We start from the raw sequence: 22,569 nt of genomic DNA, 5'->3' as shown, positions 1-22,569 counted from the left end.
GAATATGCATCAACGATAACCAAAAAGACCTTCCCTTGGAATGGCCCAGCAAAATCTATGTGCAGCCGGCTCCAGGGAGTCCTGGACTGCTCCCACCAGTGGACTGGTGCTCTGGCCACTTCTGGCCGCACCTCTTGGCATGCCTTGCATGTTCGTACCCATTGTTCTATGTTCTGGTCCATTCCAGGCCACCACACATAACATCGGGCTAGCGACTTCATCCTGACCATTCCCGGGTGTCCCATGTGAAGCGTCTCAAGAACCCTGTTTCTCAGTGGTGCTGGGATGATCACCCTATCTCCCCATAGGAGACAACCCTTATGCATGGACAATTCGTGCTGCCTTGTCGCATAAGGCCTGAATTTTTCTTCATGCGGACCACCTGGCCACCCCCTCCCCACCCAAGTGAGCACACGGGAGAGAACAGCATCTTTCCTCGTTTTCTCAGCTATATCAGTAGCTGTTACAGGAGCCCCCGGAAGTGTTTCTAGCATCATAATGTGCTCCGCCGGAGCAGGATCCTCATTGCTCCCGCCAGGAAGGGGCAATCGACTCAGCGCATCAGCGTGGCACAACTGTTTCCCCGGCACATGGGTCAAGGTGTACTGGAACCCATTCAGGAATATTGACCAACGCAACATTCTGGGGGAGAGAATTTGTGGCGTTTGTTTGTTTGGGTTGAACAACCCTAACAGTGGTTTGTGGTCCGTTTCAATGGAGAAATGGCGACCGTACAAATAATCATAGAACCTTTTGATTCCTGACACAATTGCTAGTGCCTCTTTATCAATTTGAGCATAGTTGCGCTCCGTGGGTGACAACGTACGGGAATAGAAAGAGATGGGCTTTTCCGACCCATCCGGTTCCCTATGACTCAGCACAGCCCCCAGGCCGTATTGAGAGGCATCACATGCCAGGACCAGCGGCTTCGACTCATCATAATGAGCAAGGACGCTCCTGCTACTCAGCATTTCTCGCAAGGAGTCAAAAGCCTTCTGCTGCTCCCGCCCCCATCGCCACACATTCTTTTCCCGCAAAAGTCTATGTAATGGTTCAGCTACCGAAGCTTTCTGGGGTAAGAATGAATGATAAAAGTTAATAAGTCCCAGGAATGACTGCAACTCCGTCTTGTTCTGTGGTCGTGGTGCCTCGATGATGGCCTTAATCTTATCATCTGTGGGGTGGATGCCTGATGCATCAATTTTAAACCCCAAGAAATCCACAGTTGGCACCCCAAAACTGCATTTTTCCTTTTTCAGTTGCAACCCCACCTCCTTGAACTTGAGCAACACTGCACGGACACGCGCAACCAGTTCCTGTGGGTCTTTTCCAGCAATCAAAACGTCATCAAAAAATGGCAAGACCCCCGGCAGACCCCTTAACAGGCGTTCCATGAGCCCTTGAAAAATCCCTGGGGCCACACAAACTCCAAACTGTAATCTGTTAACTCTGAACGCCCCTTTATGTGTGACAATAGTCTGTGCTTCCGCTGATTGTGGGGTTACTGGCAGCTGTTGGTAAGCTTGTGCCAGGTCAATTTTGGCGAACACCTTGCCCCCAGCCAGTTTAGCCAACAGATGTGATACGACTGGAATGGGGTATGAGTTTCCCCTGAGTGCCTTATTGATAGTACATTTGTAATCTGCACATATTCTGACTTCCCCATTTGCTTTAAGGGGCGTGACGATTGGAGTCTCCCACTTAGCAGAGTCCACGGGTGAGAGAACTCCCTGCTTGACCAATTTATCCAGCTCTGCCTCGATCTTGGGTTGCAGTGCAAATGGCACTCGCCTTGGTTTGAGTCGGATTGGGGCCACCCCGGGGTCCAACTCGAAGTCAACTGGGGGCCCTTTATAACAACCCAGTTTTCCATTAAAGAGACCAGCAAATTCCTTGCATAATGTCTCACTCATCTCAGGGCAGGTTTGGATTGAATTAAGCCCTGAGATACTCAGTCCCAGGGCGGGGAACCAGTCAGTGCCCAGGAGACTGGGGCGACTGCCCTTCGCAATCACCAGTTTGAGTACAGCCTGTTTGTCCCGGAACTGTACTCTCACGGCACACATTCCCATAACATGGATGCGGCCTGCTGAGTACGACTGCAAGGTTGCCGGGAAGGGCTCCAGAGGGGGCAACTTACCCCTGGGGAAGAATGTCTTCGCGGTCTGGTCCGACACAATGGTGAATGCAGATCCAGAGTCCACCTCCATGTCGCACTGCTGACCCTCAATCTTCACCTTGACGTGTGCCTTGCCTTGCGCTGGAAACTGCACGGCCCTCCCGTTGATCTCCGTTATGTAGTGGCAGTCCTTTCGAAAATGAGTTGCTGTGGGCGGTCTGCGATGCTCCAGTATAGGTGCTCCTGTTGCTCCTGACGCCGCCGATCTACAGACCCTGGCGATGTGACCTGTCTTCCCGCACATCCGGCACATAGCATCCCTGAAACGACAACTCTTCCGCCCATGGTTTCCGCCACAACCTGGGCAACTGCCTCGGCGATCTTTGTGCACTGTGCAGGCCTGACGCACCAACTCGACCCCACAGACTGGGCTCTGGCTCGGAGTAGCCTCTAGCTCGTCCATGGCATGCGCAACTTCTATCTGTGGCTTAGTGGCCTTGCGACTGGCATCAAGCTCCTCTCTTTCATAATTCTCCGTGGCGGTGGCCTCCTTCAAGGCTGAAGCAAGGGTAACCTCTTCTTTAGCCACGATGCGTCTTCTGGCTTTCTTGCTGCTCAGACCACCAATAAACCGATCCAGGAGAGTCTCTTCCAGATTTTGGAAGCCGCAGTGCTGAGCGAGCTTCCGGAGTTCAGCCAGAAATGCGGATACAGACTCCCCAGCATGCTGCTGCCTCTTATGGAACTCCATCCGCCGGGCCATCTTGGTCTCAGTAGGCGCCAAGTGGCTTGTTAGGCAGGCAAGAATATCTTGGAGAGATGTCTCACTCAGCTTCGCTGGAGCAAGTAATGCCTTTGCTAGCTTGAAGGTCTCGGGCCCACAGTAGCTCAGGAATGTGGCCCTTCTTTTGCTGGCATCGGTGATCCCTTGAGCCACTGCGAAGAACTCGAAGCGTTCAACGTAGTCTTCCCAGGTGTGGGGTTCTGATGGCTGGAAGGGCTCCAATACCCTTGGACTCTCCATTGTCCTAGCAGGCAGGGTCGTCTTCTCAGCTGGCCAGTGAGTCTTGTTCTCAGCTGCAATCCGGACTCTGAGGCAGGGTTGTGTTTAACCGCTCCTCAGCATTCCGGATCCCACCTTCGTCGCCAGTTGTTGTGACGTGGGGTTTGTGATTTCAGCTCTCTTGACAAAACATGCTGGAGACAGTTCTCTAGTAACAGCTCTTTATTTAAGTGAACAAGACTGACTCTGAGGGCAGGAAGGCTACATTTATAGGGACAGGGGACTAGCTAGAAAGGGATACATTTTGGAGGGAACAATATCAGGCAATCACAGTGCTGCCTTTTGGAGGGAACCAATAAGACAGAGGATCCAAATACAGCAGCTTAAATGAACCAATAGTAGCTGTACCCCCTGGAACCAAAAGGCAGTTACTTTACCCTAAAGCACATACAGACAATAGTAATGCAGATATAAAATCCTTTGACTCAATACACAACAAAAACCACCTTGGCTTCCACAAAATCTGCTTGAGCATTCGCCTTCTCTAAATAGTTTTAATATTGAGAATGTTTTACCTTGGCTTCCCATTCCATACCGGCCACAGAAATGCCTAAAAGAATGACTACCGTTATAGCACCAATTATTCGGATGTCGTTGGTTGCATCAACCATGATTGCGTTGCTGTTCTGGGTGGGGGAAGGAAAGAGCGAGAGAGAAATGATTAAGGATATAGTTTCTGTAAGATAGTTTCTGGCAGCAACATAAAGCAGAAGGAAATGACTAAAGAGGGATTCTGCACATTCCATGGGTAATGAGCCCTGAGTTTCACATTTCTTATGACGGTTGAGCCTCTGTCGTCAAGGTTATTGGCTTGCTAATTAGAACCCTAATTCCCTTTAGTAATTTCGGAACTCTTAACAGCCCTGTAAGAAACATTTCTTTGACCTGGTAGTAGTGGAGGAAAAGCTTATAAATTAGAATTTATGACACATTTAGGGAGTTCTAATTCACGAATACTTAACACATTTATTAGACCTATGGTCGTTATTTATTAAAAAGAAAGTTATTAGCCAAGGTTCCCTTGCATAACCGCATGTAAAGTATTGCACGCACACACCTTGAGCAGCTCCACGACGGTTTCTGCAAATCCAACGACATACATGGCTACTGCCACGGCATTGGCAAAGGCAAAGATTAGACCAATGGAGCCCCCAAACTCAGGTCCTAAACTTCTGGAGATGAGGTAGTAAGCGCCACCTGTCAACACAGCAAAGAGTTGCTTTGAGCAAATTAACAGAGCTGCCCAAGACATTTGGGGCTCCCCAGTTAGCGCCACATATGCCAAGGATCTCCTGCCCAGTTGCAGAGAGTACAACTCCTGTATTCCACCCTCTCCACTGTATGTGATTGGAGATTTCCACCTTGGGCATCATCAGCTATGACGTTGCAAAGGATCCTGGGAGTATCTCTCGGGTTACAAGCTGTTTTTGGACTCCAGATGTTTTTGAACTTCAGCTCCCAGCAGCCCCAAGCAAGATATCCCGTGGTCGAGCATGATGGGAGTGGTAGTCTGACAAGAACTGAAGGGTCGCTGGTTCCCCTGCCCTAAGGCAACTTATCCAGATTGCAACCTTGTGTGCTTTCTAGAGGGGTTATATAAACTTGCTGCTTTGTCAGTTGGTCAAACAATATATAGCTCTGAAACCAAGGAACTATATATTTCTTAACTTTATTTTTCTCTCTCTCTCTTAATCCATCTTCTATCACTCTTTCTCTCTCTTTTTCACCTTTTTTCTTTCTGGGTCTATGTTTTTTTATTTTACATATATTAGTGTTTTAGTCTGGACAAAAAAGACATTTCAATATAATCTTGGTATCTTTCTGTATAAAATCTAATAAAATTTATTAAAAACAGAACAAAACAACAATATATAGTTCTGTTTAGGCAATAGCTAAAGTCCTGAACCTATTATTTATTTATTTATTTATTTATTTATTTATTTATTCCCCGCCCATCTGGCTGGGCCTCCCCAGACACTCTGGGCGGCTCCCAACAGAATATTAAAAACACGATAAAACATCAAACATTTAAAACTTCCCTAAACAGGGCTGCCTTCAGATGTTTTCTAAAAGTCAGACAGTTGTTTATTTCCTTGACATCTGATGGGAGGGCATTGCACAGGGCGGGTGCCACTACCGAGAAGGCCCTCTGCCTAGTTCAGTGCCTCTGAAGTCTTAAGGTTCGTTTCAAAATGAATGTATTTAGGATTGAGTTGGGGGGACCAGGACTGCAGAAATTAAAGTCTAAAGCCTCATTCGGCCATGAAGCTGACTTAGTGGCTGTAGGACAGTTACTAGCTTAGCCTAGGAAGATATTATGCCCTCTGGATATTTTGGACTACAACTCCCATCCTTCTGACCATTGACCATGTTGGCTGAGCCTGATGGGAGTTGTGGTCATGAAAACCTGGAGGGCAACATGTTGGGCTACCCCTGATCTAGCCTGCCCCTCAGTGTTGCTGTGAGGGTGAAGGGTTGTGCAGTGCTCCCTGGAATTCCTTGGACAGGTAAATGTGTAATAATAAGTTGAATAGACCCATACTGTCCCAAAGGCTTCCCCAATTGCATTGCAATCCAATCAAAATATCCTGTGAGAACTAACTTTCTGCAGAGAACAGATTCAAACCACCAGGCTTCTTGCAAAGGTGCAAAAACAAATGCTAAAAGACAACGTCTCACCTGGTATTGCGGGTGGCCATACCAAAATCCATGACCGGAAGACGTGGAGAAATATGGATCTGGAGCCTAAAAAGCTGCATGCACTACTCTGATGATTAGGCAATAGTAGAAGAACTGGTTTCTAATATTTGCATCCATCCTGGCCAGTCCTGAGGCTGCATAGGTAAAATGTAAAGGACCCCTGGACGCTTAAGTCCAAGCAAAGGCGACTATGGGGTTGCGGTGCTCATCTTGCTTTTAGGTCAAGGGAGCCAGTGTTTGTCCACAGACAGCTTGCTGCGTCATGTGGCCAGCATGACTAAACCACTTCTGGCGCAATGGAACACCTTGAAGGAAACCAGAGCGCATGGAAACGCTGTTTACCTTCCCGCCAGAGCGTTACCTATTTATCTACTTGCACTTTGATGTGCTTTCAAACTGCTAGGTGGGCAGGAGCTGGGACAGAACAACAGGAACTCACCCCGTCGCAGGGATTCGAACCGCTGACTTTCTGATCGGCAAGCCCTAGGCTCTGGTTTAGACCACAGCGCCACCCGCATTCCAGTACATAGATCAATCTATTTGGAATGTGCTCCCACCGGAGGCAGTGATGGCCACCATCTTGGGTAGCTTTAAAAGTAGATTAGACAAATTCATCAAGTTATCAGTGGCTATCAATACCCCTTCATGGATCACTGCCTTGTCATGGCAAAGGGGCTTGAATAACTCCAAGAAGCTATGAGCTATGCTTTGCAGGGCCACCCAAGACGGACAGGTCATAGCTGAGAGTTAGACTAAATGTGATCTACCTGGAGAAGGAATTGGCAAACCACTCCAGTATTTTGCCAAGAAAACTCCATGGACATAAAAAGGAGACGTTTTGAGAAGAAAGTGAGAGTTTCCAAGGCATGCTCTGGTTCATGCGGTCATGGAGAGTTGAATACAACTAAGAAGACTAAACAACAAAAAACCAAAATCCATAGCTACTCGCTGCAATGGGTATCTTCTACCTCCATTGTCAGAGGCAGCCATGCTTCTGGGATACCAGCTTCTGGGAATCCCAAGTGGGCAGGGTGCTTTGGCACCCACATCCTGCCTGCAGGTTTCCCATAGGCATTGGGTAGACCACTGTGAGAACAGCATGCTGGACCAGATGTGTTTTGGGCCTGATACAGCAGGTTCTTCTTTTTTATTATAGTCACTCATAGTGTTCTCAACCAGTGAGGAAACTTCTAGGGAAGAGCTCTGGTCAGATTACTATTATTAAAGCCAATGATTTGGCCAGAAATGTGGTTGCTCCTCAGGAATAATCGCATGTGGTCTGAAACATGGGGGATGTGAAGCAAAAAAATCCCCATACATCTTCTCTGAAATGGCACTGCTGGGATTTCTATATGTAAATATTCTTCATAGGGATTTTCTGCATCTGCTTTGTAGAATCGCCAAATAATGGATTCAGAAAGGGTCAGGAGAGCCAATAAGATAAACCCTTGGTCTGCAGCTTGCACACCAGGTTTATCTCCTAGGGCCAGTCCAATTCATAGGATGCCTCAAGGGCAGGTACTTTGTGGAAAGGCACTTGCTGAATAAATAGCTACTTTAAGTACATGAGGTGGTTCTGCACTTCCTTCAAAGAACTGAACGGCTACAGTGTTGGGAATGTTGTCCTAATCTCAATCTGCCTTTCTATAAGGTATTTTGACTGCTAGTTTCAATAAATATGGTAAAAACTACCCTCTTGTCTGATTTGGCTCTCCTAAATATTTGGAAAGGGTAAGCACTCATTGGTCTTTTCCTCTAGGCTAGGCTAACCAATTAACATCAAGTAATGACCCTGCCTCCTTTCATCCAAACTGTCTCCCATGCTTCTGTTGAGTCCTTGATACTTAGTCGTTTTGCTCCAATTTATTTGACTTGGATAGGCCGGCACAGTTATCACTTCTCCAGATACATATATTCTTAATTTGAAACGCAAAATTGACTCACCTCCTCTTACCACTCCATTTGTACATATGGCAGACATGGAGATACCTGTTAAAGTTGTAACTACCACACTCAGGCAAATAACTACGACTCCAAGACCTGAAAAAATCCCAGAAAAGATGTTTGACCCAAATATCTTGGTCATGTAATTCATGCTAGTTTTTTTAAAAATAAAAAAAGAAACCACCGTTTTCTAATAAGAAGCCACCATCATTCGTGGGGAGGAAAGAGGTCTGTCCGGCTCTGTTAAATACCTGGAATTCATGTCATCAAGATAAAGAGTAAGACCCTGGACATCGGTGGAGTGTGCCAGAACTAATCCATGTTCTCAAGAGACTTTGTAAGTTAAGGGAGTAAGAAACAAGTTAATGAATCCAATGATCTCCGCGAAGTGTTCCATCTTTAAGCGATCTGGATCGTCATGTTCACTGAAGAAAACCTGCAATGTTCTGAATACATTTTTTTTTATGAAAGAGAAAAGGAACGAAAGCATCTCCAGGAAAAGAAGTTGATTCTATTTCTATCCGTCTTGGATAGGATCATCTGACCTTTGTGGACTGAACTTTTTGATTCAGGAAAAAGGTTAAGAATCAGTAAATTACAGTGTCTCAAATACTGCTGATCATACAACTCACCTTCTGATTCCTTTGAGTCTACTGTCCACTGTGCTGTTATTTTAGGTCGAGGAACCCTTTGACTTGTCTAATGGTAAGACAATACATGGGAAACTATTTCTGAACATCAAGAGTAAGAGGGCTGGGGAGAAACATCCTAAATATTTTTATTTTTATTTTACCTCCACGGACAAAACCATTAGTTGCTATTGCAGAAGTTGATAAGCCAGTAATAGACGTGACCATGGTGGCAAGGAGGATAATGGTAACTCCAAGACCTGTCAGCAATGAAAAGATGAAAAATGTAACTTGTGGCTCATAACTCGCTACCATTGTTATTTAAAGTAGTAGAGAAGCCAGGCTTCATCATTACAGCTATAGGAATACCTGTTTCCTCTCTCTTCCTCATTTTAGCTATGTCACGTAAGACTATATAACCCAGAGTGGTGCATGCTCTAGTTATCTCATGCTTGGACTACTGCAATGCGCTCTACGTGGGGCTACCTTTGAAGGTGACCCGAAAACTACAACTAATCCAGAAGGCGGCAGCTAGACTGGTGACTGGGAGTGGCCTCTGAGACCACATAACACCAGTCCTGAAAGGCCTACATTGCCTCTCAGTACGTTTCTGAGCACAATTCAAAGTGTTGGTGCTGACCTTTAAAGCCCTAAACAGCCTTGGCCCAGTATACCTGAAGGAGCATCTCCACCCCCATTGTCCAGCCCGCATATTGAGGTCCAGCTCTGAGGGCCTTCTGGCAGTTCCCTCCCTGCAGGAAGTTACAGGGAACCAGGCAGAGGGCCTTCTTGGTAGTGGCGCCTGCCCTGTGGAACGCCCTCCCATCAGATGTCAAAGAAATAAACTACTATCTGACTTTTAGAAGACATCTGAAGGCAGCCCTGTTTAGGGAAGTTTTTAATGTTTGGTGTTTTATTGTGTTTTTAATATTCTGTTGGGAGCCGCCCAGAGTGGCTGGGGTATAAGTAAATTATTATTATTATTATTATTATTATTATTATTATTATTATTATTAGGGTTGGAATCAGATCCTCTTAATTTTCACTTGGCAAATTTTGGTTAAACCATATTGTAATCAAAGGTAGCAGCAATAGGAGACAAAGCATGGGGTTTGTATCCAACTAAATAACTGGGCACATGGAAAAACCTACATGAATGCATTGGAACTTCTCGCTCCCCCCATTTGCCCCCTGTACCACCCCCAGCTCTGTTCTGGGGGGTTGGAGAAACCACCAGAGCAAATTTTGGGGTGCACTGGGGGAGAAGATGGAGAGGAAGTTATGTTATGCTCATATAAGTTACTCTATGTGTGCCTTGATTTAGTTGGCTACAAGCCTGAGTACCTGCATTTGTTCACATTCATCCCTTGCAGCTAACAAAACTAGGCTTTATTTCATCTGGGTCAAAGACCCAGTTTGGAACCCCCAACTCGCATTTGCATACACACAAACAAACAAACAAACACACACAGGCAGGGGGCCTCTATGGCGCCCCTCTGGAGGCTTCACCCGGGGCAAAAAACCTGGCTAGTCCCCTTGTAGCTTTGCTTCACTTATCTGCCTGATATTGATTGCAAGCTGCTTGCAGACTTCTCTTGCCGTCATGTTACTCAGCAACATGTGATAGCTTTTGATCATATTTTAATAACTAATACCGTGATTTTGTGGTGTTGGTAGCAGTAATTTCTCCACAGTGCAGTAGCCTGCTACAAAATGGGACAAACCATTTTAAAGTCCCAAGCAAAGCAATGCACAGTTAATAAATGAACCACATCTGGATCATACTATCCGTTATCTCCCTATCAGGAGGGAGCAAGATCGTGCCTCTCTCCCACCCAGCACATCCCTCCAGGCACCTGCCCCCATCATTCCTAGACATCCATACCTAGACATTATGTTTGAATAGGCGCACACAATCCAATGCATGCAAAACCAAATTATATCAACAACAACCACCCCACAATTTGGGAACTGACCACGTGATTTGGGCTTATGTACACTGGATTTAGATGCGTACAGAATATTCAAATGTTATGACCACGCATAGGTGTCTGGGAGCATCTGCAGCAAGATAACCACACTAGGCAATGAGGTAGCACAGGGACAAGATTAGGGAGCATATCACCCAAATTCTGAATACAGTACTAGCAAATTATACTTTTGGAATTAAATGTGGGGCGGCAGAAGCAAAGCCATTGTGATAGCTCTTGTTAGAAAGTAACGCCAAGCTCTGATTAAAGTTTAGATTAAAAACCACAGTTGTAAGGGCATTAAATAACATTAAAATGAATGGCTCTTGCCCGTGGCTATTTTCATACCTCGGAACAAAGTAATGCTTCTTGATAATGGCAATAAGTTACTAAACTACCCTTAAAAAAGGAACTAATTTTGCATGAAACCCCTGAGCAAAGTCTTGGCAATGTTAAGATGGGGAGTTTTCATGGCAAGGCATATACTTATATGTGCTTCCAGCTGCAAGGCCTCATTTGGTATGCATCATAAAACCAGCAAGCACTCTTTTGTCAGGCACAGTGCCAGGTGCAAACATGTAATGCTGTGGAGATGGAGAGAACTTCCCATCTCCCCTTCATTTATTCCAGCAAGTTTCCTGCCAAGCCATTCTCCTCTAAATAGCAAAAGTTCTTTTGCTGTGTTATCCTGTACATGCCTGCTTAGAAACAAGTTCAACTGAGTTCAGTGGGACTTACTCCCAGGTAAGCATGAAATCAGCCCTGAGTGCTCATTGGAAGGACAGATCCTGAAGCTGAGGCTCCAATATTCTGGCCACCTCATGAGAAGAGAAAAGACCCTGGATGCTGAGAAAGATTGAGGGCACAAGGAGAATGGGATGACTCTGGACGAGATGGTTGGACAGTGAATTCTTGAAGCTACCAACATGAGTTTGACCAAACTGCGGGAGGCAGTGGAAGACAGGAGTGCCTGGCGTGCTCTGGCCCATGGGGGCACGAAGTGTCAGACACGACTAAATGACTAAACAACAACAAAGCATGCACAGGATTAAACCTCAAGGTTTCAAAGCCTAACTGCAGGGTTTTTTTTTCATATAGCTCAAATACACATCCAGAAATCCTTTATGGATAAACAAAGAATAATGCCTTGTCATGGCGAAGGGGCCTTGTCCCCTTCAATGCCTTGTCGTGGCGAAGGGGCTTGAATAACTCGGAGAAGCTATGAGCTATGCCATGCAGGGCCACCCAAGATGGACAGGTCATAGTGGAGAGTTTTGACTAAACGTGATCCACCTGGAGAAGGAACTGGCAAGCCACTCCAGTATCCCTGCCAAGAAAACTCCATGGACAAAGACAACAGGCATATAAAAGTTATGACGCTGGAAGATGAGCCCCTCAGGTCGGAAGGCGTCCAACATGCTACTGAGGAAGAGCGGAGGACAAGTACAAGTAGATTCAGAGCTGATGAAGCGGCTGGGCCAAAGCCGAAAGGACGCTCAGTTGCGGATATGCCTGGAAGCGAAAGGAAAGTCCGATGCTGTAAAGAAAAATATTGCATAGGAACCTGGAATGTAAGAACCATGGATGGAGGTAAGCTGGATGTGGTCAAAAATGAGATGACAAGAATAAATATCGACATCCTGGGCATCAGTGAACTAAAATGGAAGGGAATGGGCGAATTCAGTTCGGGTGACTATCATATCTACTACTGTGGGCAAGAATCCTGTAGAAGAAATGGAGTGGCCCTCATAGTCAACAAAAGAGTGGCAAAAGCTGTAATGGGATGCAATCTCAAAAATGACAGAATGATCTCGATACGAATCCAAGGCAGACCTTTTAACATCACAGTAATCCAAGTTTATGCACCAACTACCGGTGCTGAAGAAAGTGAAATTGACCAATTCTATGAAGACCTACAACACCTTCTAGAAATGACACCAAAGAAGGATGTTCTTCTCATTACAGGGGATTGGAATGCTAAAGTAGGGAATCAAGAGATAAAAGGAATAACTGGCAAGTTTGGCCTTGGAGTTCAAAATGAAGCAGGGCAAAGGCTAATAGAGTTCTGTCAAGAGAACAAGCTGGTCATCACAAACACTCTCTTCCAACAACACAAGAGACGACTCTACACATGGATATCACCAAATGGGCAGCATCGAAATCAGATTGATTATATTCTCTGCAGCCAAAGATGGAGAAGCTCTATACAGTCAGCAAAAACAAGACCTGGAGCTGACTGTAACTCAGATCATCAGCTTCTTATAGCAAAATTCCAGCTTAAACTGAAGAAAGTAGGAAAAACCACTGGGCCAGTAAGATACAATCTGAATCAAATCCCTTATGAATACACAGTGGAAGTGAGGAACAGGTTTAAGGATTTAGATTTGGTGGACAGAGTGCCTGAAGAACTATGGATGGAGGCTCGTAACATTATACAGGAGGCAGCAACGAAAACCATCCCAAGGAAAAGGAAATGCAAGAATGCAAAATGGCTGTCCAACGAGGCCTTACAAATAGCGGAGGAGAGGAGGCAAGCAAAATGCAAGGGAGATAGGGAAAGATACAGGAAACTGAATGCAGATTTCCAAAAAACAGCAAGGAGAGACAAAAGGGTCTTCTTAAATGAGCAATGCAAAGAAATAGAGGAAAACAATAGAATGGGGAAAACCAGAGATCTGTTCAAGAAAATTGGAGATATGAAAGGAACATTTCGTACAAAGATTACCATAATCAAGGACAAAAGTGGTAAGGACCTAACAGAAGCAGAAGACATCAAGAAGAGGTGGCAGGAATACACAGAGGAATTATACCAGAAAGATATGGAGGTCTCGTACACCCCAGGTAGTGTGGTTGCTGACCTTGAGCCAGACATCTTGGAGAGTGAAGTCAAATGGGCCTTAGAAAGCACTGCTAATAACAAGGCCAGTGGAAGTGATGATATTCCAGCTGAACTATTTAAAATTTTAAAAGATGATGCTGTTAAGGTGCTACACCCAATATGCCAGCAAGTTTGGAAAACTCAGCAATGGCCAGAGGATTGGAGAAGATCAGTCTACATCCCAATTCCAAAGAAGGGCAGTGCCAAAGAATGCGCCAACTACCGCACAATTGCGCTCATTTCACACGCTAGCAAGGTTATGCTTAAAATTCTACAAGGCAGGCTTAGGCAGTATGTGGACCGAGAACTCCCAGAAGTGCAAGCTGGATTTCGAAGGGGCAGAGGAACCAGAGACCAAATAGCAAACATGCGCTGGATTATGGAGAAAGCTAGAGAGTTCCAGAAAAACGTCTACTTCTGCTTCATTGACTATGCAAAAGCCTTTGACTGTGTCGACCACAGCAAACGTTGGCAAGTTCTTAAAGAAATGGGAGTGCCTGATCACCTCATCTGTCTCCTGAGAAATCTCTATGTGGGACAAGAAGCTACAGTTAGAACTGGATATGGAACAACTGATTGGTTCAAAATTGGGAAAGGAGTACGACAAGGTTGTATATTGTCTCCCTGCTTATTTAACTTATATGCAGAATTCATCATGCGAAAGGCTGGACTAGATGAATCCCAAGCCGGAATTAAGATTGCCGGAAGAAATATCAACAACCTCAGATATGCAGATGACACAACCTTGATGGCAGAAAGCGAGGAGGAATTAAAGAACCTTTTAATGAGGGTGAAAGAGGAGAGCGCAAAATATGGTCTGAAGCTCAACATCAAAAAAACCAAGATCATGGCCACCGGTCCCATCACCTCCTGGCAAATAGAAGGGGAAGAAATGGAGGCAGTGAGAGATTTTACTTTCTTGGGCTCCTTGATCACTGCAGATGGTGACAGCAGTCACGAAATTAAAAGACGCCTGCTTCTTGGGAGAAAAGCAATGACAAACCTAGACAGCATCTTAAAAAGCAGAGACATCACCTTGCCGACAAAGGTCCGTATAGTTAAAGCTATGGTTTTCCCAGTAGTGATGTATGGAAGTGAGAGCTGGACCATAAAGAAGGCTGATCGCCGAAGAATTGATGCTTTTGAATTATGGTGCTGGAGGAGACTCTTGAGAGTCCCATGGACTGCTAGAAGATCAAACCTATCCATTCTTAAGGAAATAAGCCCTGAGTGCTCCCTGGAAGGACAGATCGTGAAGCTGAGGCTCCAATACTTTGGCCACCTCATGAGAAGAGAAGAATCCTTGGAAAAGACCCTGATGTTGGGAAAGATTGAGGGCACTAGGAGAAGGGGACGACAGAGGACAAGATGGTTGGACAGTGTTCTCGAAGCTACGAACATGAGTTTGACCAAACTGCGGGAGGCAGTGCAAGACAGGAGTGCCTGGCGTGCTATGGTCCATGGGGTCACGAAGAGTCGGACACGACTAAACGACTAAACAACAACAACAACCAACATGAGTTTGACCAAAGAGCGGGAAGCAGTGGAAGACAGGAGTGCCTGGCGTGCTCTGGCCCATGGGGGCACGAAGTGTCAGACACGACTAAACGACTAAACAACAACAAAGCATGCACAGGATTAAACCTCAAGGTTTCAAAGCCTAACTGCAGGGGTTTTTTTCATATAGCTCAAATACACATCCAGAAATCCTTTAAAAAAAAAAAAACTATAATAAACTATTGAAAATAATCAAACATCCAGAAATCCTTATTCCAACAAAATGCCTTTGGAGCGATAGCCCCATCTGCACTATACATCTAGAGCAGGCTTCCTCAACCTCAGCCTTCCAGATGAGACTACAATTCACATCATCCTTGAACACTGGTCCTGCTAGCTAGGGATCAGGGCCATCTCGAGCAGGTCGCGCGCCCTGGTGCAGAGGGTCGGAGATCGCTCCGGCGCCCCCGCCCTCGCAGGGCGCAGCACGGTTTCCCGCCCGGCGCCCTGCCTGCTAGCCCAGCGCCCTGGTTCACCGCGCCACCAGGGGTCTACCTAGAGCCGGCCCTGCTAGGGATCATGGGAGTTGCAGGCCAAAAACATCTGGAGGGCCAAGGTTGAGGAAGCCTGAGCAATACCATTTAAATGGTCATGGCTTCCTGCAAAGAATCCTGGGAACTGTAGTTTGTTAAGGGTGCTGAGAGTTCTTAGGAGAACTCTGTTGCCTTCACAGAGCTATGATTCAGAGAATTCCTCTTCCTCCTCAGAATTGACTTCAGTGATCTCAAGGGGGGGGGCAGAGGATGGGGGCAAAATTATAATCTGTTGGCTCTGGCTCCATTTTCAGGGGCTCTGCTCCACCAACTGTTGGCACTTCTGTCTTGCACCCTACTAGTCCCAACACCACCAGCCACCACTGACTACGATCCTTAGCCATAATCCCAAAGCAGCTGGTATTCATGTTCAGAAAACAACAACAACCCAGTTATGTGTGGAGAAGCCTTCCCCGTCACTTCTGTCTCCCAATCATCTCAGAATCTAGCATTCATCCAAAACCTTCTGGTACAGTCATACCCAGGTTCGCGAATGCCTTGTGACTCAAATGTTTTGGCTCCCGAACTCCGCAAAACCAGAAGTGAGTGTTCCAGTTTGCAAACATTCTTTTGGAACCCAAACATCCGACGAGGCTTCTGCAGCTTCCGATTGGGTGCAGGAAGCTCCTGCAGCCAATCGGAAGCCACGGCTTGGTTTTTGAATGTTTTCGGAAGTCGTTGTTGTTGTTGTTGTTGTTGTTGTTGTTGTTGTTGTTGTTGTTGATATGCCTTCCATCTGACTGGGTACCCCCAGCCACTCTGGGCGACTTCCAACAAATTAAATCACAATATGACATCAAACATGAAAAACTTCCCTGAACAGGGCTGCCTTCAGATGCCTTAGTTTCATACACCTACCTGGTTAATACAGGGTGGGTACCAAACACTCCATGCTCTTCATTATAATTGTATATATTGTTTTTCCTTTGGGCACACATATGGAATGATAGTGTAGACCAGGCACCCCAAAACTGCGCCCCTCCAGATGTTTTGGCCTACAACTCCCATGATCCCTAGCTACCAGGACCAATGGTTGGGGATGATGGGAATTGTAGTCCAAAACATCTGGAGGGCCGAAGTTTGGGGATGCCTGGTGTAGACCAGTGGATCTGAAACTTTGTGTTATTAGGCTACTCTTTCCATATCGACCTCTGCCTGGAGCAACTAGGCTTCTGGGGGAGTCTCTTAGGAACCTCACTGCTATAGACCCAGGCTGAATATATCCTCTACTTTTACAGCACATTTAAATCACACCGCCTTCCCTGAGAACTCTGAGCACTGCAGTTTGTTAAAAGTGATAAGCATTGTAGCTCCTTAAGGGGTAAACATTTGAGGGGAAAATTTGTGCTTTGATTAAGGAACTACTTTATTCCGAACTTTAAAATGGGAAGTGCAATGCTGGTGGTCAACAAAAGAGGTTTGAAGACTCTCTCAAGGCAAATATTAAAAAATGTAATATAAACACCGACAACTGGGAAACACTGGCCTGCGAGCGCTCCAATTGGAGAACAGCCTTTATACCAATGGTGTCATGGGCTTTGAAGACGCTCAAACTCAGGACGAAAGGGAGAAATGAGCTAAGAGAAAGGCACGCTTGGCAAACCCTCACCGTGATTAACTCCCTCTCTGAAACCTATGTCCCCACTGTGGAAGGAAGGATGTGTGGATCCAGAATTGGCCTCCACAGTCACTTACGGACTCACTGTTAAAACCGTGTTCCTGGAAGACAATCTTACTCAGCTACAAGTGATCACAGAAGAGGAAGAGGAAGAGGAAGAGGAAGAGGAAGAGGAAGAGGAAGAAGAAGAAGAAGAAGAAGAAGAAGAAGAAGAAGAAGAAGAAATGTACAGAGTGTACTGAGTCCCATTTCTTACAAAAAGTAGTAACCCTTTATTGCTGCATTGCTTCAGACTTCAAAGGGTGTGGGTTTTTACTGTATATCAGGGGTTGGCAAGGTTTACCTCGCCTGGGCCAGTTCACTCCAGTGGAGATCCCTCCACGGGCTGGATTGCGCGCCTGCCTGCAATTTCCAGCATCTGCGCATGCGCAGACACAGTTTCTGGTGCCGCGGAAGCGAGTCCCCATGCCATGCTGTTTAGGACAATATGTGGGAACTTGCCAAGTGAGCGGCTTGGTTCAGGGCGGCTTGGGGGCCAGTTAAACGACCCCCATGGGCCTTAGGTTGCCTACCCCTGCTGTATATGATGGATTGCTGCCCCACAAAAGGTGAGGAAATAATGCAACACATGGAAAACTTGATTTCAGAAGAATGGTTCTAGACTTTCCCTCTTGCTGAGGCGGTAGTTTTCTATAAGCCGTGATTTATTTGCTTTTCAGGCTGAAGCATTCGGCCATGTGATTTTCCCACCTGCAATTTGGAATGGGAGATGTAGAGTCCAGAAATGGGTGGATGGCCTCTGTTTGCTGTTTGTGAGAACCAGACTCTTAAAAAGCTCCCAAAATAGTCAAATAATTCAAAATATATGGCTATAAAGATACTGTTGCAGTGCCAAACTGTAAGTAATTTTCATTTCATATACAGTGCTTGCCACCAACACAGTACTGAATGTTAGATTGACACAAAAAGCCGTTTTTGGAATAGAAGGGTTTTTTGTCTGAAAACCTGGATGAAAGTATGATAAGTAAATCCTGCTCCATAATCTGATGGTTGGAACATTAGGTTATTAGTCCTGATCGATTTAGTAAGTTCTATTCAATGCTACCCTGTTTCTCATATTTTAAGACATACCCATAAAATAAGCCATAGCAGGATTTTTAAGCATTCAAGGAATATAAGCCATACCTTGAAAATAAGACATAGTGTGTTTTTTTGAGGAAAAAATAAATATAAGACGTGTCTTATAATATGAGAAACACGGCCTTTCTCAGAGTAGGCCCATCAAAGTTAATGAGCATGACAAACTTAAGCCCATTAATGTCAAAGTAGGATTTAGTTTGAGACAAAGCATAATTTTGAAAGTATTCGCATGTCTGTTCCATTTAAAGATAGCAATTTACACAAAATAGTTTTTTTTATTATAAAAAGATGTTAAACAAATGTGTACCATTATACCCATTCACACTTTAGTTTAAAGGCTAATCATCTTTGTTGAAAATTTCTCCTGTTTCTCCTTCATATAGTGGGGAAAAAATATTTTAAAAATACATACCAATTCCAGCTTGACCTACAATCCAGGATAGTCGGATGAAGAGCATCACCCCCCAGATATTCAGCATGCATCTCACCTAAATTATAAACAAAGACAATTGCATCACCATGTAATTGCAGAATGCAAGAGGCATCGATTTTCCATATATAAAAATGACCTATGGTTTGGAAGACTATGATCAGATCCGTGGAAATGTTTAACAAGGCTAAGAGACCTTAACAGTCAGATGTAAAAGTGGTCATAACACAACCAACAACAGCAATGACCAGCGGTGCTTCATGTTGTGTTAAGGCATTTGCCGCAAATGGTGTCACGCAAGTTAGGCCCACCCTCATTGTCCCCCAGTCCTACCAGCTGTAGCCTGAGATCTTCACATCTTGATCAGGGGGGAAATCTTTCCACATTTAGCTGAACACACAGAGAGTCCTTCGTGCATTTCCTGCCACTTGAGGAAAGAGTCTGGGCGGGTTGGATAGTGGGGCAGTGAAAACAGTTAAGCTGTTCATAATAGAACATGTGGAGGCAACTGTCTGAACAGTGCTTTAAATGGGGAAAAAACGAAGAAGATATATCTGAGTGCTAATTGAAGCTGCCCATAGAGACGGAGGGAGGGGGGAGATGCAAAGCAAAGAACACAAACTGGAGCAAGTAAACTCCAGCACAAGCAATTGCATGTGCAGAGGAGGGGATTAAATGTCTGGAAACCAAGCCTTGTATGGAACAGTTGAGGGAGTTGTGTACGTTTAGCCTCAAAAAGAGAAGACTGAGCGGAGATAGGATAGCCTCCTTCAAATTTCTAAACGGCTGTCATGTGGAAGGTGGATCAAGCTTGTTTTCTCCAGCTCCAGAGGGTAGGACTTGAACCAGTGACTTCAAGTCACAAGAAAGGAGATTCTGACTAAAAACCAGAAAGAACTTTCTGACAGCAAGAGCTGTTCGACAGTGGAATGGACTTCCTCAGAAGGTGATGGTCTCTCCTTCCTTGGAGGTTTTTAAGCAGAGGTTAGATGGCCATCTGCCACAGATGCTTTAGTCGAGATTCCTGCATCACAGGAGGTTGGACTAGATGCCCCTTGGGGTCCTTTCCAGCTCTACAATTCTATGATTCCAGGATATATATATTTCGCTTACCAGGACACCTTTCACCCATCCAAATTTCACAAAGCCTCCTTTGGTTTCTTCTTCCTGGTTGGATTCTGCTTCTTCTGTATTGCCATCTGCTCTGGTGAATTTGTCAACTGAACCAGAAGTCACTGCAATGTTCTAAACAACGACAAAAATTATTTTAAAAGGTATTTAGTATGATTGTCTTTCAGGTGAAAGGAACAGGAGCGTGTCTGGCCTATGGTTCCACAGGAAGACAGGAAATATGCAGAATGTGTGATCAGGGATGCAGCAATCTGAAAAATCTCAGCTTTCCCCCTTTTCCTCTTTAAAAGAATACAAGGTTCTGGCATTTGTGATTGTGAAGATATGGGCAATGTCGGCTGCAAATAAGACACCAAAGCAAATAAGATTTTCAGTGGTTGGAGGTTGGGCTTCAGGACCCGGATAGCTCCCTTCTGTAATTAGCAAAACTATAACAAATCATGCAAAATAGGAGAAAACAAGCAAATCTACAGCTTTCCCCCCTCGCATGGAAAACAACATAGTTCTGCCAAGGCATGCCAAGGGGCTATAAGACTATTTCTATACATGTTGTTTTATCATTTCATTAGGGACTTGAAAGAGACAGAATTTTGGACGGTGTGAATTTTCTAGAGATACATTCATATATCCATGGCCTCTAAAAATTCTCCATGCTATTTTTGGTGGCAAATTTTGAGTGTGTGTGTGTGTGTGTGTGCGTGTTTCATGGTATATTCTACAGAGGAGGACGAGAATTCTCAAACAGTTCAGGAACAGCTTGAAAGCATATGGGGCTGTATGCAGTATTCTCTGTCTGCTAGTCCAAAGGCTCTTGTGCCAACGGACAGGTGAATTTTAATGTTGTGCAACAGAGGAATCCACTGCAACAGTGCCAATGGAAACTCATTGTGAATCAGAATGTTTTATTATTATTATTTGCAACAAAGTCACCAGCAACCTGCTTACGTGTTCATTGGCGCAAAGCATTTTGCTACTGAAATAAAAATACGGCCGAGTGACTATAACTTAGTGCTACATGGGATACAATACATTAAAGAAACTGTGTGTGTGTGTGTGTGTGTGTGTGTGTGTGTGTGTGTGTGTGTGTATGAATTTTGGATCAACCCTATGCTAACTGATAAACAGGATCTATTGTTTTACATCAGTGGGCTTCAGATTTTTTAACCTTAGGACCCTCCCCACTTTGGATGATCCATAGAGCGGTTCCTGCAGAGCTCTACAACTTCCCCTCTGACATGCTTATTATCTGTATATTATGTGAAGCTCCACCTGAACAGTTACTACATTAGTACTGAGAACTAGATCTTTGTGTTAAGCTGACTGCAAGCTGCTTCTTCTTCTTCTTCTTCTTTTTTTAAAAAGCCTTGCTTTATTACATAAAACCATGGGTGCTTTTTTACATACATAGAATTTTTATGTTTTGCAGGCACACTCCAAAGAAAGTTGGGGGTTTAGGTCCCACTGAATTTAATTAACCCAGCTCACAGCTAAGCATACAAGATTTCAATTTTATGCATGCATCCCTGGCAGTGGGCCCCATTGAGCAGGAATACCCAATATAGTGCCTCCAGATGTGGACTACAACTCCCATCGGTTCCAACCAGGATGTTCAATGGTCAGGAATGGTGGGATTACTACCCCTGCCATCAAATATAAACTTTCCTCTGAGTAAATATGAATTGGATTGAGCTACAAGTAGGGCCATTCTTAATGCCCTCTCAGTTGAGGCTATAGGGGTTTATTTACCAATAACTATTCAAAAGAACAAAAGAGATTATCTGTCTTTTCTTTCTTTGACATACCTTTGCCAGCTGTTCGTGGATGTCCATCAGGCTTGGTCTGTTAATTTTGACCCCACTGACGCTGCCCGTGTTTCGGTAGTAGCCAATTTTAGGCACGGCATCCATTGTATTATGACCAAATGTTTTCAGGTAATACGTGTTGCTGTGGGTATCATAAGGGTGAAAACTCCCATCTGTTTTAGCGGCACCTCCATTTTGAAAGCAATTGTCATAAAATTCTCTGTTTTCAGGCCTGTAGCCGACTCGGAGCCTGTTATTGACATCGTCTGCAAAAGATGTTTCTTCGTAGCGTTGTGAGTCAGGATCGCCTTGAGATTGTACTGTATTGTCATGGCTTTCATTAATGACATTGACCTGAAATCTGTTTGGACTTGGCTCCAAAAATATATTTGGAGAATTATTCATAGACATATTTGTGGGAAATGGATATTTCTGTCTCAGATCTTACTGCTTCTCTGTTGTCAGATTCCCAGACTGCTGTGGTGTGCAGATAGATGATCCCGGTGTCTCTCATTCAGTAATTGCTTCCGCCAACACTCTTACACTGTCACCCAACAAAGAAAAAGCAAGCAATAATTTTTTTAAATTAGCTGATTTCTTTCCAGCCATCAAGCCTGGTCTCTTACCATTTATTTTCATTTTCATTTTTAAAATATCAAATTTATGCACTACCTTTCAACAGACAATGGTGAGAATGGCTTGTAAGACAGAATAAGACATCAGGGAAAGCGTAAGACCCAACAGGATTAAAAGCAGCAGGGAAATTCATGCTGAAGATTCCAGAGAGAGTAAATGCCTGGAACATTATTACTTGACCGAAGAACTGTGATGCAAAATTCTTTAAGGAAGGTAAGCAGAGGTAAGTCCTCCCTTTAAGGAGCCTTCAGGGTATAGATTTACACAGCCCAGCCCAGATCACAGCCACACATTTGGGTTGTTTTTGGTGGTCAAAGTGTCCTAAGTCAGACATCCTCTTCTAAGATACCTTCACCCAGCAATGGGGATGGGTGAATCTGTCAATTATGGCTTCTCTCAGTTCCTCATGTTTCTAATCT

At 44.8% G+C, this 22,569-nt stretch overlaps 1 protein-coding gene across 3 annotated transcripts in view; it reads right to left on the bottom strand.

Moving 5' to 3' along the window:
* The window catches only part of SLC12A1 (solute carrier family 12 member 1), a 71,540-nt gene extending 49,615 nt beyond the window's left edge, over window positions 1-21,925 (bottom strand). Inside the window, exons 1-7 of one of the 3 annotated variants that reach the window (XM_088657387.1) lie at window positions 21,515-21,925; window positions 19,695-19,826; window positions 18,564-18,639; window positions 8,620-8,715; window positions 7,827-7,922; window positions 4,240-4,379; window positions 3,698-3,808 (exon numbers count right to left, since the gene is read on the bottom strand). In XM_088657387.1, the coding sequence (XP_088513513.1) occupies window positions 3,698-3,808; window positions 4,240-4,379; window positions 7,827-7,922; window positions 8,620-8,715; window positions 18,564-18,639; window positions 19,695-19,826; window positions 21,515-21,925 (1,062 nt within the window). The remainder of the gene's footprint in view (window positions 1-3,697; window positions 3,809-4,239; window positions 4,380-7,826; window positions 7,923-8,619; window positions 8,716-18,563; window positions 18,640-19,694; window positions 19,827-21,514) is intronic. The other 2 variants (XM_035131125.3, XM_035131126.3) reach the window with 2 other exon arrangements.
* Between the last annotated feature and the right edge of the window lie 644 nt (window positions 21,926-22,569).

The sequence above is a fragment of the Zootoca vivipara genome, chromosome 13 (genome assembly GCF_965207765.1).
Source record: "Zootoca vivipara chromosome 13, rZooViv2.hap1.1, whole genome shotgun sequence".
Lineage (NCBI taxonomy): Eukaryota > Metazoa > Chordata > Lepidosauria > Squamata > Lacertidae > Zootoca > Zootoca vivipara.
The sequence above is the reverse complement of the archived record's forward strand: the minus strand, read 5'-3'. Positions and strand labels throughout refer to the sequence as shown.